Source organism: Pan paniscus, chromosome 12 (genome assembly GCF_029289425.2).
Source record: "Pan paniscus chromosome 12, NHGRI_mPanPan1-v2.0_pri, whole genome shotgun sequence".
Classification (NCBI taxonomy): Eukaryota; Metazoa; Chordata; class Mammalia; order Primates; family Hominidae; genus Pan; species Pan paniscus.
In genome coordinates, this window is record NC_073261.2 from 38543902 (window position 1) to 38563477 (window position 19576).

The 19576-nt window shown below is 43.4% G+C and overlaps 1 protein-coding gene across 1 annotated transcript in view; it reads right to left on the reverse strand.

The window, feature by feature from the left end:
• Positions 1-11318: 11318 nt before the first annotated feature.
• RPIA (ribose 5-phosphate isomerase A) overlaps positions 11319-19576 on the reverse strand; it is a 69339-nt gene continuing 61081 nt past the window's right edge. Inside the window, exon 10 of the mRNA XM_003805850.5 lies at positions 11319-12274. Coding sequence (XP_003805898.1) covers positions 12177-12274 — 98 coding nt within the window. The 3' untranslated portion in view covers positions 11319-12176. The remainder of the gene's footprint in view (positions 12275-19576) is intronic.

The window sequence follows — 19576 nt, forward strand, 5'->3', positions numbered from 1 at the left end:
CTGGGTCAGAAAACAAACCTAGATACATTTAAAAGAATTGGAATCATACAATATATGGTCCTTGATTACATGGAATTAAATTAGAAATCAGTAATAGAAAAATAAATGGAAAAACACTTAAATACTTGGAAATTTAAAAACTTCTAAATAACTGAAGGGTTAAAAGGAAATTTGAAGGGAAATTAGAAAATATTTTGAACTGAACAAAAAATGAAAATGCAACATATCATAATTTGTGGGATGTTAGCTAAAGCATTGCTTACAGGGACATCTATAGCACTAGATGCTTACATTAGAAAAGAATTCTCAAATCAGCAGTCAAAGCTCCTTCCTGAGAAGGCAGTGCTGCTTGAGCTGATAATGGTCAATGTGAGATTAAATGAGTTAATGTAAGGGAAGTTATCAAAATGATGTTATACATAGAAAGAACACAGTAAGTACTTTCGAAGAGTGGATGAGAGGTGGTGATAACTTAGAGAAGTGGAGGTGAAGATGAGAGATGTGGATAAAGATATTTGGGAGTAAAAATCAACAAAATTTGGTGATGGATTGGATATGGAGTGGGGATGGGGAGGGGGGTATAAGCATGACACCAAGTCTCTGACTTCCACATCTGGATGGATGGTGGCAACATTCAGTAGGATGGGGAATATTGGAAGAAGATTAGGTTTGGAGGAGTTGACGTGGGCTTGGTTTTGCTCATGCTGAGTATACTGCTAACACCCAGCATGAAGGAAGTGCCTTTATTTCATCTGAACTTGCGATAAATGAACTTATGTTATGATAGTGATCCTCCCTCACTTCTGTAATACATTTTGCACAAAATCACTGCCACAAATGAGTCAGTAGGTGTCCTCCATGACCAAAAAGAGCTGAATTGCTTTCTTTTTCATACATAGAGCCTGCATAGCAAGATTATCCTAAGCAAAAAGAACAAAGCTGGAGGCATCACACTACCTGGTTTGATATTTTTTCCTGTACCTCTCCTTGTTCTCATATATAAGAACATAAAAAAATGGAATTTTATTTTGAATAATATATCAGAATAATGAAATGTACTTCATGAAACAAATTTATGTCAAATTTCCAAATTGAAAGTTATGGAACATGTTTAGTAGCTGCACAGATATGCATGCTGTTTATGGAAGAGTGCTTCTTTAATAAATCTAAACCTAGTTATGAATAAAAAGCATTGTTGCTAAAACTAACTAATAAGACACCACTTCCAGTAATGGCTGAGTCAGCATCTCTTGGACCAACCTGCCCAGAGATAGCAACTGTAAACTCTGGGCAAAATAAAAAGCAACTACCTGAAGGCACTGCAGAGCATTCAGAAGTGGGCAGACACTGTAGAGGAGCCTCAAGCCTTTAGTCCACTGCTTTATTTTTTTTTCTGTTTTCTCTCTTTTTTGTTCCTCTGTTTTCTTTTTCCCATCTTCCTGTATTAGTTTGTTTTCATGCTGCTGATAAAGACATACTCGAGACAGGGCAATTTACAAAAGAAAGGTTTATTGGACTTACAGTTCCACATGGCTGGGGAGGCCTCACAATCACGGCAGAAGGGGAAAGGCACATCTCACATGGCAGCAGACAAGAGAACAGAGCTTGTACAGGGAAAACTCCCACTTTTAAAACCATCAGATCTCGTGAAATGCATTCACTATCACAAGAACAGTGCAGGAAAGATCTGCCCCCATAATTCAATCACCTTCCACTGGGTTCCTCCCATGACATGTGAGAATTGTGGTAGTTACAATTCAAGATGAGATTTGGGTGGGGACGGAGCCAAACCATATCATTCTACCCCTGGTCCCTCCCAAATCTCATGTCCTCACATTTCAAAACCAATCATGCCTTCCCAACAGTCCCCCAAAGTCTTAACTCATTTCAGCATTAACTCAAAGTCCACAGTCCCAACATCTCATCTAAGACAAGGCAAGTCCCTTCCACCTATGAGCCTGTAAAATCAAAAGCAAGTTAGTTACTTCCTAGATACAACGAGGGTACAGGCATTGGGTAAATGCAGCCGTTCCAAATGGGAGAAACTGGCCAAAACAAAGGGGCTACAGGCTCCATGCAAGTCCAAAATCCAGCCAGATAGTCAAATCTTAAAGCTCCAAAATGATGTCCTTTGACTCCATGTCTCACATCCAGGTCACACTGATGTAAGAGGTGGGTTCCCATGGTCTTGGACAACTCAGCCCCTGTGGCTTTGCAGGGTATAGCCCCCATCCTGGCTGCTTTCACAGGCTGATGTTAAGTGTCTGCAGCTTTTCCAGGAGCACGGTGCAAGCTGTCTGTGGAGCTACTGTTCTGGGGTCTGGAGGACGGTGGCCCTCTTCTCATAGCTCCACTAGGCAGTGCCCCAGTAGGGACTCTGTGTGAGGGCTCCAACCCCACATTTCCCTTTCGCACTGCCTTAGAAGAGGTTCTCCATGAGAGCCCCACCCATGCAGCAAATTTATGCCTGGACATCCAGACATTTCATACATCCTCTGAAATCAAGGCAGAGGTTCTTAAACCTCAACTCTTGATTTTTGTGCACCCACAGGCTCAACACCATGTGGAAGCTGCCAAGGCTTGGGGTTTGCACCCTCTGAAGCCACGGCCCAAGCAGTATCTTGGCCCTTTAGTCACAGCTGGAGTGGTTGGTATGCAGGGCACCAAGTCCCTAGACTGCACACAGCATGGGGAACCTGGGCCTGGCCCATGAAACCATTTTTTCATCCCAGGCCTCCCGGCCTGTGATGGGAGGGGCTGCCGTGAAGACCTCTGACATTTTTCCCATTGTCTTGGGGATTAACATTTGGTTCCTCATTACATATGCAAATTTCTGCAGCCAGCTTGAATTTCTTCTCAGAAAATGTGATTTTCTTTCCTATCGCATTGTTAGGCTGCAAACTTTCCAAAGCTTTATATTCTGCTTCCCTTATAAAACTAAATGCCTTTAACAGCACCCAAGTCACCTCTTGAATGCTTTGCTGCTTAGAAATTTCTTCCAGCAGAAACCCTAAAACATCTCTCTCAAGTTCAAAGTTCCACAAATATCTAAGGCAGGGGCAAAATGCCACCAGTCTCTTTGCTAAAACATAACAAGAGTCACCTTTGCTCCAGTTCCCAACAAGTTCCTCATCTCCATCTGAGACTACCTTAGCCTAGGCCTTATTGTTCATATCACTATCAGCATTTTTGTCAAAAAGCCATTCATCAAGCCTCTAGGAGTTTCCAAACTTTCCCACATTTTCCTGTCTTCTTCTGAGCCCTCCAAACTGTTCCAATCTCTGCCTGTTACCCAGTTCCAAAGTTGCTTCCATATTTTTGGGTATCTTTTCAGCAACACCCTACTCCTGGTACCAATTTACTGTATTAGTTCATTCTCATGCGCTGATAAAGACATACCTGAGACTGGGCAATTTACAGAAGAGGTTTATTGGACTTACAGTTCTATGTGGCTGGGGAGGTCTCACAATCATGGCAGAAGGTGAAAGACATGTCTCAAATGGCAGCAGACAAGAGAAGAGATCTTGTGCAGGGAAAACTCCCATTTTTAAAACTATCAGATCTCATGAGACTCATTCACTATCAAGAGAACAGTGCAGGAAAGACCTGCCCCCATAATTCAATCACCTCCAACCAGGTTCCTCCCATGACATATGAGAATTGTGGTAGTTACAATTCAAGATGAGATTTGGGTGGGGACACAGCCAAACCATATCACTTTCTGTGTGTCACTTAAGCATTTTTTTTCTTTTTTTTTTTTTGAGACTGAGTTTTGCTCTTGTCACCTGGGCTGGAGTGCAATGGCACAATCTCAGCTCACTGCAACCTCTGCCTCCTGCGTTCAAGCAGTTCTCCTGCTTCACCCTCTCAAGTAGCTGTGATTACAGGTGCCCGCCACCACACCCAGCTAATTTTTTGTATTTTTAGTATAGATGGGGTGTCACCATGTTACCCAAGCCTCCATCAGTTCCCCCAGCCCTGGGACTGGCAAACTGTGAGTGAGACTCATTCATGGACTGTGACTCCATTTAGCAGATTATCAACCAGCATTAAGAACTGAAGCCATAATGGCTCACACCTGTAATCCCAGCACTTTGGATGGGAGGATTGCTTGAGGCTAGGCATTTAAGGCCAACCTAGGCAATAAAGTGAGATCCTATCTCTAGAAAACATTTCAAAAAATTAAATCCCAAGTATTCATTCAAGCTGAGCACCTACTCTCTCTCTGCCAAGCACTGGCGATACAAAAATAAACAAGACAGACATGGCCCCTGCCTATGGAGCCTGATGTGTAATGAGGGCGGTGGAGAACAGCCAAGGAAATCTGTAAAGGTGCCATGCCTGTTATGGTCCAGTAAGAAACAGAAACCATGATAGGTGCTTCATATGGAGGGCATTCAATACAAGGACTTGTTGACACAGTTGTTGGAAAGCTGGATGAACAGAAAGGGGCCACTGAACAATCCAGAGAATAATAAGAACTCACAGCAGCTGCCACCCACCCCCAGAATCAGGGACAGAGGGGCAGCGATGCTGATGCTCAAACATATAGATGAAGCTGTCCCTGCCTTGCCAGCACTCAGACCAGTGTGGGGGTGCTGGGAGACAGTGGTCACCCTAAAGAAAGGGCACTGGGACCCTCATTTCCAGCTGCTGCTGCTGATTCTGGAAAGACAATGGCAAGGCCTGGAAAAGGCAGCAGGAAGCCCCCGCTTCTCTCCTAACATCCCAGCCTCCCTCCAAGTCTTCCCCTGCCAGAACCTAGCAAGCACCCAGCTGCCAAGGGAGCCCACACCACATAGCAGAGAGATGCTGGGAACCACCTGGCCTGGCCCTGCATCCCTGGCCACTCCGGCCCCTGTCTGAACTTCCAGCCCTGGTCTTTCCCTGGCCGTCCAGCAGGACCATGAGCAGCCGTCCCTGAACCAGTGGCCTCTCTCAACTTGGCCAAGACAAACAACCAAGCACACTTTCAGAAGGCCAGCCCACCCAGAGGGGTCCACAGACTTGACGACTGCCCTGAAGGAGCCACCAGCTGCTGACATGGAGCCTAACAGAGAGGCCCCGGGCAGTCTGACCCACTGGACCCAGGGCGAGCCCCAGATAAGGAGCCTTGCCAGTAGAAGTGCTGGCTCTCTCCGCCATTCCCAGGAGCTGTCTCCCTGGAGAACTTTCCCCTGGGCCGGGCAGATCTGTGGGAGTCAGGAGAGGCTCCTAGAGTGTTGTCCAGATTGGCAACACTCAGGGCAAAGGGCCCTAGTGTGGAGGAGCTCGAGGACCCTGGCCTTTGCCCCCTCATCTCTTTCCAGCCCCTCCCCTGCCTCGTCCATCCCTGCCAGCCAGCCCCTAGCCTCGGGCCCCCTTTGCCTCCTGAAGAGACCAGCCTGTCCCTCAGTCACCACCCAGTCAGGCTCCCCCATCTCAGCCAGAATGGATGGCTGCTCAGGCCCCACACAGGGCCCACCTCATTGGACAGGACCAGCCCTTGTACCACGTTCCACAGCACTAGCTCCCTGTGGCACCACTTCCTGTCCCCTGGCCACAAACTGTCCCTAGAAGATACCAGCAGGGTCCCAGAATACAGCCTTAGTGGGATCCCCATCCAGAGGGGCCGAATATCATGGGTCTGGGACTCCAGTCTTCAGACCTCTTTCAAAGAAGGCTGGATTCTTTGAGCTTTGCTTTTTCACCTCGGCACTATTCACAGATCCCCCCACCAGCCTCCCCGCAACACTGCCCATCTGGACTCTCTCTCTGCCCCAGTGATATTGGGGGAGGTATGGAGGGGGATGTGTATTAATTTGAGCACCATCCTCTCTGACAGCACATATTTTAGTAGTGTGTCCTATGTACCAGGGCAGTGGGGCATCTCAGGATGACAAGGGGTGCCAGTGGGGTCAGGGAGGAGGCAGGGTGGTGGGAAAAGCCTTCCCGGGGAATCCTGAGGGAAGGTTGCTCCCTACCCTACTGGGAGAATTTCTGGGGCCTGGGAGGTGATAGAGCAGGAAATAGGTGAGGATGAAACAAATACACGTCTGTCACCATGTGGTTCAGGCTCCTGGCAGGAATGCTGGTCTGTGGCTGGGCCACAGTGAAAGGCCCAGAAGTCAGCAGGCGGTGCCACCTTCATGGGCATCTGTCCCAGGAAGCTGAGGCTGTGAGCAGCTAGTGAGTGGTGTGTCCAGCAGCCCTCTCCTCCTTTCTCAAGTGAGTCAGTGACATGTACCAAGCACTGGCTTTATGCCAGGCTCCATGCTTTACTCCAGGGACAGAGACCTCAGGGCACAGTCCTGCCTGCAGGAACTCAGAGTTCCAACAGGAGGCAGGGAAGAGACAAAGAGAGACAATGAAAGTGGAGAGTGACCCTAAGGGAGGTATGCTGGGGGCTTGGTAGTCAAGGGTGGCTTCCTAGAGGAGGTGACATGGTCTGGTCCCTGCCTTTCAGGGTCTGGTCATAGATAGACTGGGGGTCAGTTGGGGACAGCAAAGCAGGCAATCCATCAACCAGGACTAAGTGACTTGGTGCCTAATGAAGGGCTCATCTGCTGGAAGCACAGATGAAGGTTTCAGTTCAAACTGAGGGTACTGAGTGGACCTCCCTGGGGTAGCTTTCCACTAGACTCAACTCTCTATGGGTTCTAGAAACATCTTAACGCTATAGAACTCCAGACTTGCTCTAAGAAATCAGAGCCTTAAATAAGCCAGAACAGGGGCTACGCGTGTACCCCTTGAATTCTAGCTCCATGCTCTCCGATGCCGTAGCCACTCGCCATGAGTGACCATGGAGCACTTGGAAAGTGGTCAGTTCAAAATGAGATGTGCCGAAGTTAAGTACACGTGGCATTTTGAAGACTTCATACAAAGAAAAAATATGAAATACTCCTTATGTGTTAAAATAGTAATATTTTAGATATTTTGTGTTAAGTAAAATATTTTACTAAACTTAATTTTACCTGTTTCTCTTAACTTTTCCAGTGTGGAGACCAGAACATTTAAGATTATGTGGCTGGCATTTCTCTCAGGCAGTGCTGTTTCTATTCACACCTGTGCTGCTCTGGGTCCAGCTCCTTGTGGGCTCTTGCCTCGTGAGTGCTTCTCATGGGTTCACAAAGAAACCAGCGGCAGCATCACTGGCACAGAGGAACAGGGGCCAGATGCAGCTAAGCCCAGAGAACCAAGCCCTGGAACCTTCAGAACTCATCGGTGACTGGAAACTGGTCTCACCCTCCACTAAGAACAGCTTCTGAAGTAAATGAGGATGCACGCCATTCTCCTATCTGAAACTCAAGCTGGAAAACCCCCAAACCTGAGTACTCTCAAAATGTATTCGCTCTGCCATCAGAGAGCATTCAGAGATATTATTGCCACTGCACTGTGGCTGACAGAGATGCAACCGGCCAGGACTTCAGTTCCGAGCTGCTTCCTCTCCCACCTTGCTGCTGAGCAGATGGTTCTCAGTGATTAGACATAATAGAATGGGGCTTCAGCAATGATTTTACTCATCTGTCTACATAATGCATTATCTGCAGACACCAGGCTTTCCTTTCCTGGGAAGTCTTTTCCTTCCCTCTTTGGATTCTGCCTCCACTGCACTGGCCACGTGAACTGTCACACTTCCATTCGTCTCAAAACACCATTACAGATGTTTATTTGCTGAGGCCAACTTGGGCACATTTGAATACTAAGCTATGTTGGAGTGTTTTGCTGCCCTGCAATACAACCCGGTTACTAAAAAAGCAAAGGCATTGAACCTATGTTTAAAACCTCACTCATCTGATTACTGTGTTAGTGGAGAGTGAAGGCTGATGCAATCCTAAATCTGGCAGCTTCAGCTACCAGGTGCAACAGGAAGTGAGCAAAGTCAGGCATCTGAGAAGCAAGTCACAAGAAATGGTTGTCATGGCACCAGTGAAGTCTGAGGGCTGGAGTGACATCTTGGGGTATCTGGGACCTGACTCCTGCACCCCAGTGCCAGGTACACACAACTGCTCAATATCAGTTAGTCAAAGGAACTGACAAACTCAGTATCAGTTAGTCAAAGCATGGAAGAGTTGATTATAGAATGCTCAGGCCCTCTGGATCCTAGGGGCTTCTGCAATATCTTCAGAGACAGAGATGTTGCCCCAGATGGCTGGGAGCTGGCCTGGCTCTATCAGTCAGGCCTCAGTGTTGCTACAAGCTGGCCTGGCACCCACAGCCAGGCCATGATGTTCTCATGTGGAACACAATTTCACCAGTATCGACATCAGACAAGGCCACTCCGTGACCATGATGAAGATAAAACCAAGACTATAATCACACAGACAAAACATATTGTCCACATCACAAAAATTGCCCAACATCATTAATGAGTAACTGCTCCTTCTTTACCAATGGTAGCTTTAGGTTCACTCCATTCTTCTTACTTTCTAGGTAAGAATTGTTAAAGATATCCAGTTATAGAAGTAGCCCTGCTTCCTGAAGGTATCCAATCCAGAGCTAAGCTCTGCTTCCTTGGGCTTAAACCCTCCAAGTCCTAATGCTGAGATAACTGCAGCTTCCCATGGCGTGTGATTTCCCTTATTCAATGGGTAAATAAATCCAACTTTGTTCAACTGTGTGTGTGTCCCTGAATGGTCTTTGGCTAAAAGGAATTAACAGTCCTCAGCCATAAATGCCCCTTCACAGGCTAGCAGTGCCTCTGGTAGCCACTGTGCCTAAATCATAGGTAGAAAGGAGGAAAAAAGGAAACAGACAACGAGAGAGAGAAATCAATGGTTGTCAAGTTCCATTCCAGAGTGACAAATAAAGATGACTTCTACAAAGGGCACTTTCTTGTGGCCCACCCGAGGCTATATGCAATGTTCTCCTCCTTCCTCCTACCAAAGAAAGCGCAGCAGAAGACAGAAATGGATTATTATAGGATTAACCATGAGCCCACACACACAACCCAACCATTCACTAACTCCAGTACTTTAACAAATTACTTGTCACGCAAGTTACAACTTATGGACACAATTAAGGAACACAAACTATTCAAAGCCCTATAACCACCTTGAAGTAGGAACAAGGCCTAGAGCCAGAGAAGTCTGGTCCACTTTCCAGTGGGTGACCTGAACAAGTTACTTAAACTAAGCCTCAGTTTCTCACTCAGCAAATTATAAGAACAAACACCATAAAGATGCCATAAGCTAACAGGGCAAAAACCCAAATAGTGCCTGGCACATATTCAGGTTCAAATATGGTAGCTCCCTGCTTCCCCTCCTTGCCACTTTAGGATAAAATTTGAAACTACTGAAATATAATAGTTCAATAAAAATAGTACATCAAAGCAAAGCCCAGTCCCTGAAATAAAAGGTAGCTTCTTGGAATGATTACCCCAAACTTAGCTTTTTTGTGGAACTTGCCTGTCTCCATTAGAATTTTCCCATAAAAAGTCACAACACGCCATCTCTGGCACTTCTTGAGACTAACATAAGAATATCCTCCCAGATACTACAAAACCCCCAACCTGAAGACCAGGGGTTCCAGGGCTGGCTCAGTCACTAACTAGCTCTGTCTGTGACAAGTGACTTATCCTATTCAGGCCTCTTTCTCCTCTGTAAACTGACAGCTTATTTAACTTTAATTAGAAGCACTTTAATGGAGTCAAAGCCAGCAAAGACTCCACATAGGAAGCTGTTGCCAGAGTCACCTGTCAGCCACTTTCCCCACCCATGACTCATCTCTTGCCCACCTGCCCACCATGTTCCTCCACTACATCATTCCTCTGTCAAGGTGCCTGTCAGGCTCACCAGGCTGGAAGCCTCTGGAGCACAGGAGGATCTTACTCATCTGTGTCCCACCCTCTCCCGAACTGGCCCATGATGGGAGCTCAAACAGTCTGATCAATGAGGAATATAAAAACTTAATGAGAGGTTGTAGCTGAAACCAAACAATAGATTTTATTCAAATCAGAGTGATTTTCCTCCTTTGATACCTTCCAGAAGTGTGACTGCTTACCTTCGTTATAACCATTTCCCAAAAACCAAACTTACAGCTCACCCTTGCCCCTGAGATTCATCATTAATCACATGTACTGGCATGTGGGTCACAGGAAAAAAATTGTTTTTTCCATCGAATTTATTCCATCTAACTCCCCAGAAAGATCACATTTAATGAGCTTTAATGAAGAATCTTTAGTCAAAATGTACCTTGCTGTATGTGTGCCTAAAGCATAGCAGGTGTTTTGTTTTCTTCAAGAGAAGAAAACCCTAACATCGACATTCAAAGAAACTACAGATCCATCACAGGTGCGAATGCCTGTGAAACCCACAGAACATTTACATGTGATGTGGTGCATGCAGGTGTTTTTCAGAAATTCAGCTTAACTTTGTTGTTTATCTTTATTCCTAAATTTAATCAATGCCACAAGAGCTTCAAAGGATTATGTCAAAAATTAGTTCTATCAAGATCTGAGCTAAGATGTAGTGCCTGTTTTGTGCAAAAATTATAACCCAAATTAAAAGAAAATAAAGTATTCCTAACAATAGGCTTCCTAACAATATGTGAGGCAACTATTTTTAAAGAGCACCTCGAGATTGAAGAGGGAATTCTGAAAGAAATAAGCATCTTTAATGCCTTCTCTCCTGATTAACTTTTATTCTACAACTTGATTTAGCAAGAATTTAGATGCCAACATGTCTGATCATTATTATCCAAGCATCAAAATAGAGAGTAAAATGAGGAAAATGACTGTTCCAAGTATTGTGCAAAGTTAGCAAGGGGAAATCAGGGTTCTCAGCATCAAGACCCTTTAACAGCAGGATGGATTCCTTTGAGCCTTGTCTAGAATGCTCACTGAGCTGGTCAGGCCTTTCCTTTCCCTGTTATGAGGCTCTTTTCTGGAGAGCTAACTGTTTATTAAGCAGACTGTCTGCAGATTACAGAGTTGGGGGTGCTAATGAGGAAATTCAGGTTGCGGATGCTAATGAGGAAATGCAGCAATATGATTTGCTGCATATCAGCTTCCATGACTAAAGAAGGTTTGACTAATATATAACGTGGAGATAATTTGTGACTTTTGTCCATCTGTGTTATCCTTCATGCACGAAGAAAATTAATACCTTGCCTGACAAAGGGCTATGGCATATTTCCTTAGATAACTGACATATCTGGAAGATAGCTCTCCCAGAAATAATGAAAGTATTTACCTATTCTTTGGTTCAAGATTTCTTGAGTGAATTCCACCCCTTATCACAGATCTGATGTACGCTGGGTGGGCAAAACTGATTCCTCTCCCATCTTGGCTTTCCTTCTGTGGCCATTTAAATTTAAATTCTACAATAAAGACAAAAGAGTCAAAATGGCACCACACTGTTTTATTTAAACCTGCAAACAATATAAAGAGGTAAGGACTTCTGATGCCAAACCATGCAAGTAATAACAAAGGAACAGAGAAAAATATTAATAACAAAAAGAAAATCATTAAAAATAAAAAAACAAAGTACTTCACATTTCACAGCAGTGCTTTGGCAGTACTGGCAAGCATTTCTGGTCAACTGCTTCCAACAGCAGGAATATGGAGAAACCCCCAGATCTTAGCAAAAGTGTAACCACATTTTCTCCCTGACAGCTTACATTCCAAGTCATTCCATACCATACCGCTCCACTCCACAGTTTTATAAACCTGATCTTAAGATGTAACTAGGTACTATGTGTGCTCACAATAAAAACTAACTAAAAACAAATCAGAGGGTAGCAGACAAGTAAACAAAGTTTCCAGTAAGGCATCAGGAGATCACTGCTGGTGGGCCCCTCACTTTACCAGCTGAAAGAAGTTTTGATTTTTATTTCTCAGCAAACTCAATATTCAGAAGCTTTACCAGCAGACTCAAGTCAAAGGTTTTAAATACAGTTCACCTCTTTTTTTTTTTTTTGGTAAATATTTCATATAAAACATGAACTCAAGTTCTACTTCATTTAAAAAACTGAATATTTTAATAGTAAAAATATATGTTTATATTTCTCTTTTTAAAAAGACATTTAATAACAATACTTCATAAGACTGGATTTAACTCCCCCTCCCACTCTTCCCCCCACCCCCCACCACAAGTTGTCCAGGCAGAGATACATTAAGGCAAAGGCTCCTGGAGAGGTACGTCCACCTTGGCTGTGGGCTGGAGACTCAAGGTGAACACACTCTGCTCCTTGCAGGGTCAACAGAAAGGCTTCTCCCTCATGTTCACTGAGCCATCCTGCATCCCAAAGTAGACTCTCTCAGCCATGTTGATGAATAGGCCTGTGTCCACCACACCTGCAGGACAAAGGACAGAAAGAAACATTGTTTCAGCCTCCCAAAGCAAAAAGGGACTCAAAGACTGCAGGGTCACTAGAAGCAACTGTCATACACAGCATTGGACGAATGACAAATCTAAAGCCTTTTTCTCCCACAGAGCAATGAAAAGAGATTCTGATTATCTTCATTTCTTCTTGCCACCTCTTTCTCCCCTCCCACTTTGGCCTTCTTTCTGTACCCAAACATGCTAAGCTTTGTCCTGCCCTGAGGCCTTTGTTCATGCTGTTCCCTCTGCCTGAGCTAGTCACTGTCAAGCACTTCAAGGGGCTGGCTCAGCTCTGTCCTTCAGACATATCAGATGGCAAGTAATCCTCTAGAGACCCTCCATGACTACTCCGACCAAGGAGCCCCACTACCAGTTATTTTCAATCACACCACCAGCCTTGAAAGATTTCCTCGGAATGGGAGGAGATATTTGCAAAGCATATACCTGACAAAGGACTCATATAAAAAATATAAACAATTTATAAATCATCAAGAAAAACACAGGATCCCCATAGAAAAATGGGCAAAAGACTTGAAGAAGTACCTCACAAAAGAAGCTATCCAAAATGGCCAATAAACATTTTAAAAGATGTTCAAATTCATTCACTGAAAGGAAATACAAATTAATATTACAAGATATCACTACACACACACTGAAGTCAGTGTAATGAAATTCTGCTGGGATGCAAAGACACTCATACGCATTGATGGTGAAAGCTGAGCTGGCAAAAGCACTTTGGAAATGTTCATCTTCCAAGCTGATGGATTCACACCTAACCACTCAGCAATTCTACTCCTAGATATACAACTGTTAGGCATACATTTGGTCATCAAAAGACATGTGTAAGATGTTGATAGTGGCACTTTTCCTATTAGCTAAAAACTGATAATACCCAAATGTCCATCACGAGTAGAATAGAGGCTGGGTATGGTGGCTCATGCCTATAATCCCAGCACTTTGGGAATGAAGCCCAGGAGTTCAATGGAGCTCCAGATGGAGCTGACAGAGCCCAGGAGTTCGAGACCAGCCTGTGAAACATAACATAGAGATGGCAGCTCTACAAAAAGTACAAAAATTAGCCAAGCATGCTGGCACATGCCTGTAGTCCCAGCTACTCAGGAGGCTGAGGTGGGAGGATCACCTGAGCCCAGGAGCAGAGGTTGCAGTGAGCCATGATTATGCCACTGTACTACAGCCTGGGTGACAGAGCAAGATCCTGCCTCTAAAAAAAGAAAGAAAGAGAAAAAACTAAAAGAGTAGAATAGATATAAACTTTTTTTCACACACATACAGATGATGGAATATGATTCAGCAGTGAAAATTAACAACTACACACAACCTTTACCAAGAATATTTACATATACTCACACATACTTCAATGACATAACACTTTAACTGTAAGAGAAAAGGTATAATGGACCAGGTATGCAGGGAAACAGATACCTGCACACACTGCTGGTAGAAGGCTAAGTGAATACAAGCTACAGACGGCAATCTGATACCATCTAACAAAAATCACAGATACATTAATCCTTTCATCCAGTGATTCCCTGCTAGCAAAAATCTGCAAACATAAATGACCACTAGCGGTGATCCAGTTAAGTAATAATGTTACATAGGTAAAGTGGAATACATGCAGGTATTCAGAAAGAAAAGGAACAAGGAAGCTCTTTTATAAGCCAATGTGTAATAATCTCCAAGATAGGCAAGGCAGGAAACAGAACATGTATAAAGCAGGCTACCGCTAGTGTAAAAAGGGGTGGGGCGGGAGGAGTTTCAATTTGTGTGTTTATGAAAGTCTATCTCAAAGGCCACACAATTTTGGTAACACTGGCTGCCTCCAGATAGGGTAACTAGTTGGTTGGAAAAGTGGCAAAGAGGACTTGCCACTGTTTAACTCATAATTTAAAACTACACAAATTCAAAAGGATAAATACAATGAAAACTTGCAGGAAAATGGCCATAGAAGACAGGATTAATGTGCAGCACCCACTTGGACAGACAGAACAGTGTGTGGAGACACACATTGTGAACTTTTGCTCCAAGAATCACCACAGGAACATACCAGGAAAACCAAAAGAATTCACAGACCCTTTGAAAGAAGTGGCTTGCTGCTGCAAACTCCGTAAGACAGCCAAAAAACTGTGAGTTCCTAAAGTGTGAGAGGGGGAAAAGTTTGCCTCTGAACATACATCCCCACCGGGGAACCTGAAAAATCCAGATCACAGGAGACGGATTTAATCTTACATAGAGCTGAAATGGATTTAGAGAGCTGAGCAAACTATAAAAGTAGAAGTAGCAGCAGGAAGAGCCCTGTAGACACTTCCAGTCCCCAGCTTGAGCCCAGGGAAGCCATCCCTGGCTTTATCTCACAGGGGTCCTTGGGGAAAAAAAGGCAGCCAGCAGAACTGGGGAGGGGCCACAGGGTAAAGGAAGCTTCTAGCTGAACTTCGTAATAATTTCAACTGAGCACAAATTTTCCTGAGCAGAATCCAGTGGGGGACAAATGGGAAGTGCAGATACAAATGAAGAACCCACAGCCAAAGGTGCAGGCAGGCAGGGAGGGGCGAGGCCTGGGAGGCCTGCTTGCTTTCTCAGTAGGGAGGCCTGTAGTCTGGGGCAAGATCTCAGCCCTGCTCACCATGGTGGGGCATGGCGGGAGTGAAACTGGCCTTGCTGGCTGTGTGGCAGCTGGGTGGGAGTCACTGCCGGCTTTCTCCTACTTCCCTGGCAGCCTGTATGATGCAGAAGAGGCAGCCATAATCCCCCTGGGAACATAACTCCATTGACCTGAGAACCACCCCCCCACCCCACACAGTGGCCACAGCAAGCCCTGCCCAAGGAAAGTCTGACTCAGACACACCTAACTCTGCCCTAACCTGATGGTTTTTCTCTACCCGCCCTGGTAGCCAAAGACAAAAGACATAAACTCTTGGGAGCTCTATGGCCCTGCCCATTACCTAAGAAACCAAAATACTTATCCTGGCCAACGTAGACAAGCTTGTATCCCCCCTATACTACTGCAGCTGATGCTTTCTTGAAAGCACCACCTCCTCACTGAAGGCCAACCAACTCAAGCCACTACAGAAACTCGTAACAGAACAACCCTGCTCCAAAAAGGGAAAAACAACAGCTAATTCCACCGCCTGCAACATCCTGGCTAACCAGAGATCCTGAGTCTGTCCACATGGCAACTTCACTGCTAGCATAAACCAGCATTCAAGAAAACCAGTGCACTAAACAAAAATACAACCAGGGACTCCCACAGAGTCCACTTCACTCTCCTGCCACCTCCACCGAAGCAGGTGCTGGTATCCACAGCTCGGGGACCTAAAGACAGATCACATCACAGGACTTTCTGCAGACATTCCCCAATACCAGCCTGGAGCCCGGTAGCCGCACTGGGTGGCTACCCCCAGAAGGGCATAACCACTGCAGTCCAGCTCTCAAGAATCCTCATCCTTAGGGGAAGGCGAAGAACACCCCATCAAGGGATCACCCCATTGGACAAAAGAATCTGAACAGCAGCCCTTGGGTTCCAGATCTTTCCAATGAAACAGTCTACTCAAATGAGAAGGAACTAGAAAACAAATTCTGGTAATATGACAAAACGAGGTTCTACAGCACCTCCCAAAGATCACACTAGCTCTCCAGTAACGGAGCCAAACCAAGAAGAAATCTCTGAGTTGCCAGATAAAGAATTCAGATCAGAAGGTTGATTATTAAGCTACTCAAGGAGGTACCAGAGAAAGGTGAAAACCAACTTAAAGAAAATTTAAAAGGACTCTAGAGAAACAGATATCATAAAGAAAAGATAATCAAATTTCTGGAAATGAAAGACACATTTGAGAAATGCAAAATACACTGGGAAATTTCAACAACAGATTAGAACGAGTAGAAAAAAAGAACTTCAGAGCTCGAAGACAAGGCTTTCAAATTAACCTAATCCAAGAAAGATAAAGAAAAAAAGCATCAAAAAAATGAACAAAGCCTCCAAGAAATTTGGGATTACGTTAAACAATCAAACATAAGAATAACTGATGTTCCTGAGGAAGGAGAGGAGAGAAATCGAAAAGTTTGGAAAGCTTACTTGAGGGAATAATTGAGGAAAACTTTCCTGGTATTGCTGGAAATCTAGACATCCAAATAAAAAAGCTTGAAGAACACTCAGGAAATTCATTGCAAAAAGATCACCACCTAGGCATATAGTCATCAGGTCATCTAAAGTAAGACAAAGGAAAGAATCTTGAAAGCTGCCAGGCAAAAGCATTAGGTAACCTATAAAAGAAAGCCTATCAAATTAACAGCAGATTTCTCAGCAGAAGCCCTACAAGCCAGAAGGGATTGGGGTCTTATCTTTAGCCTCCTTAAACAAATTAATTATCAGCCAAGAATTTTGTATCCAGCAAAACTAAGCTTCATAAATAAGGAAGAGATACAGTCATTTTCAGACAAACAAATGCTGAGAGAATTCGCCACTACCAAGCCAGTCCTACAAGAAATGCTAAAATGAGTTCTAAATCTTGATACAAAACTCACAATACACCTAAATAGAACCTCCTTAAAGCATAAATTTCACAGGACCTATGAAACAATATCACAGTGCAAAAAAAAAGGTATCCAGGAGACAACTACCATGATGAATAAAATAATACCTCATATCTCAATATTAACGCTGAATGTAAACTGCCTAAATGCTCTACTTAAAAGGTACACAATGGGCCAGGCTTGGTGGGCGGCCAAGGCAGGCAGATCACCTGAGGTCAGGAGTTTGAGACCAGCCTGGCCAATATGGTGAAACCCCGTCTCTACTAAAAACACAAAAAAATTAGCTAGGCATGGTGGCGGGCACCTGTAATCCCAGCTACTCAGGAGGGTGAGGCAGGAGAATTGCTTGAACCTGAGAGGAGAAGGTTGCAGTGAGCCAAGAACATGCCATTGCACTCCAGCCTGGGCAACAAGAGTGAAACTCTGTCTCAAAAAAATAAAAAGATACACAATGGCAGAATGCATAAAAATCCACCAACCATGTATCTGTTGTCTTCAAGAGACTCACCTAACACATAAGGATTCACATAAACTTACTGTAAAGGGGTGGGAAAAGATACTCCACACAAATAGAAACCAAAAGCAAGCAGGAGTAGCTATTCTTCTATGAGACAAAACAGACTTTAAAGCAACAAGTTAGAAAAGACAAAGAGGAACATTATATAATGATACAAGGATTAGTCCAACAGGAAAATATCACAATTCTAAATATATATGCACCTAACACTAAAGCTCGCAAATTTATAAAACTGTTACTACTAGACCTAAGAAATGAGATAGATGGCAATACAATAATAGTGGGGGACTTGAGTACTCCACTGACAGCACTAGACAGGTCATCAAGACAGAAAGTCAACAAAGAAACAATGGAATTAAACTATACTCTGGAGCAAATGGACTTAATAGATATCTATAGAACTTTCCACCTAACAAGTACAGAATATATATTATTTTCTTCAGCCTGGAACATTCTCCAACATGACAGGCTACAAAACAAGTCTCAATAAATTTTTAAAAATCTAAATTATATCAAGTACTCTCACAGATCACAGTGGAATAAAATTGGAAATCAACTCCAAAAGGAACCCTCAAAACTATACAAATACATGGAAATTAAATAATCTGCTCCTGAATGATCTCTGGGTCAACAATGAAATCAAGATGGAAATTTAAAAATTATTTGAACTGAATAATAATAGTGATACAACCTATCAAAACCTCTGGGATACAGCAAAAGCAGTGCTAAGAGGAAAGCTCATAGCCTTAAATGCCTAAACCAAAAACTCTGAAAGAGTACAGATAATCTGAGGTTACACTTCAAGGAACTAGAGAAACAAGAACAAACCACACTCAAACCCAACAGAAGAAAAGAAATAACTAAGATAAGAGCAGAACTAAATGAAATTGAAACAAAAAATACAAAAAAGATAAATGAAACAAAAACCTGGTTCTTTGAAAAGATAAAATCGATAGACCATTAGTGAGATTAACCAAGAAAAGAAGAGAGAAGATCCAAATAAGCTCAATTACAAATGAAGTGGGAGACACTGCAACCAATACCACAGAAATACAAAAGATCATTCAAGGCTACTATGAACACCTGTATGTGCATGAACTAGAAAATCTGGAAATATACAAGCCTCTTAGATTAAAGCAGGAAGAAACAGAAACTATGAACAAATCAATAACAAGCAGCGACACTGAAACAGTAATTTAAAAAACTGCCAACAAAAAAAGTCCAGAACCAAATGGATTCACAGCTGAATTCTATCAGACATTCAAAGAATTGGTAGCAATCCTACTAAAACTATTCCAAAAGATGGGAAAAAAGGGGAATCCTCTCTCAATCATTCTATGAAGCCAGTATTACCCTAATACCAAAACCAGGAAAGATCATAACAAAAAAAGAAAACTACAGACCAATATCCCTGATGAACATAAATGCAAAAATACTCAACAAAATACTAGCTAGCCAAATCCAACAGCGTATCAAAAAGACAATACACCATGATCGAGTGGGTTTCATACCAGGGATGCAGGGATGGTTTAACATATGCAAGTCAACAAATGTGACACACCACATAAACAATCTAAAACAAAAATCATACAATCATCTCAATAGATGCAGAAAAAGCATCTATCAAAATCCAGCATTGCTTTATTATTAAAACCCTCAGCAAAATCAACATAGAAGGGACATACCTAAAGGTAATAAAAGCCACCTATGACAAACCTACAGCCAGTATTATACTGAAAGGGGAAAAGTTGAAAGCATTCCCCCTGAGAACTGGAACAAGACAAGGATACCCCATTTCACATACCCAGTATCCAACATACTATTGAAGCCCTAGCCAGAGCAATCAGACAAGATAAAGGGCATCCAAATCAGTAAAGAGGAAGTCAAATGGTTGCTGTTCACTAATAATATGATCATATACCTAGAAAACCCTCAGGACTCATCCAAAAAGCTCTTAGATCTGATAAATGAATTCCGTAAAGTTTCAGGATACAAAATCAATGTGCACAAATCAGTGGCACTGCTATACACCAACAGCAACCACGTAGAGAATCAAATCAAGAACTCAACCCCTTTTATGACAACTGCAAAAAAAATAAAATACTTAGGAGTATACCCAACCAAGGAGGTGAAAGATCTCTACAAGGAAAACTACAAAATACTGCTGAAAAAAACCACAGACAACACAAATGGACACATCGCATGCTCA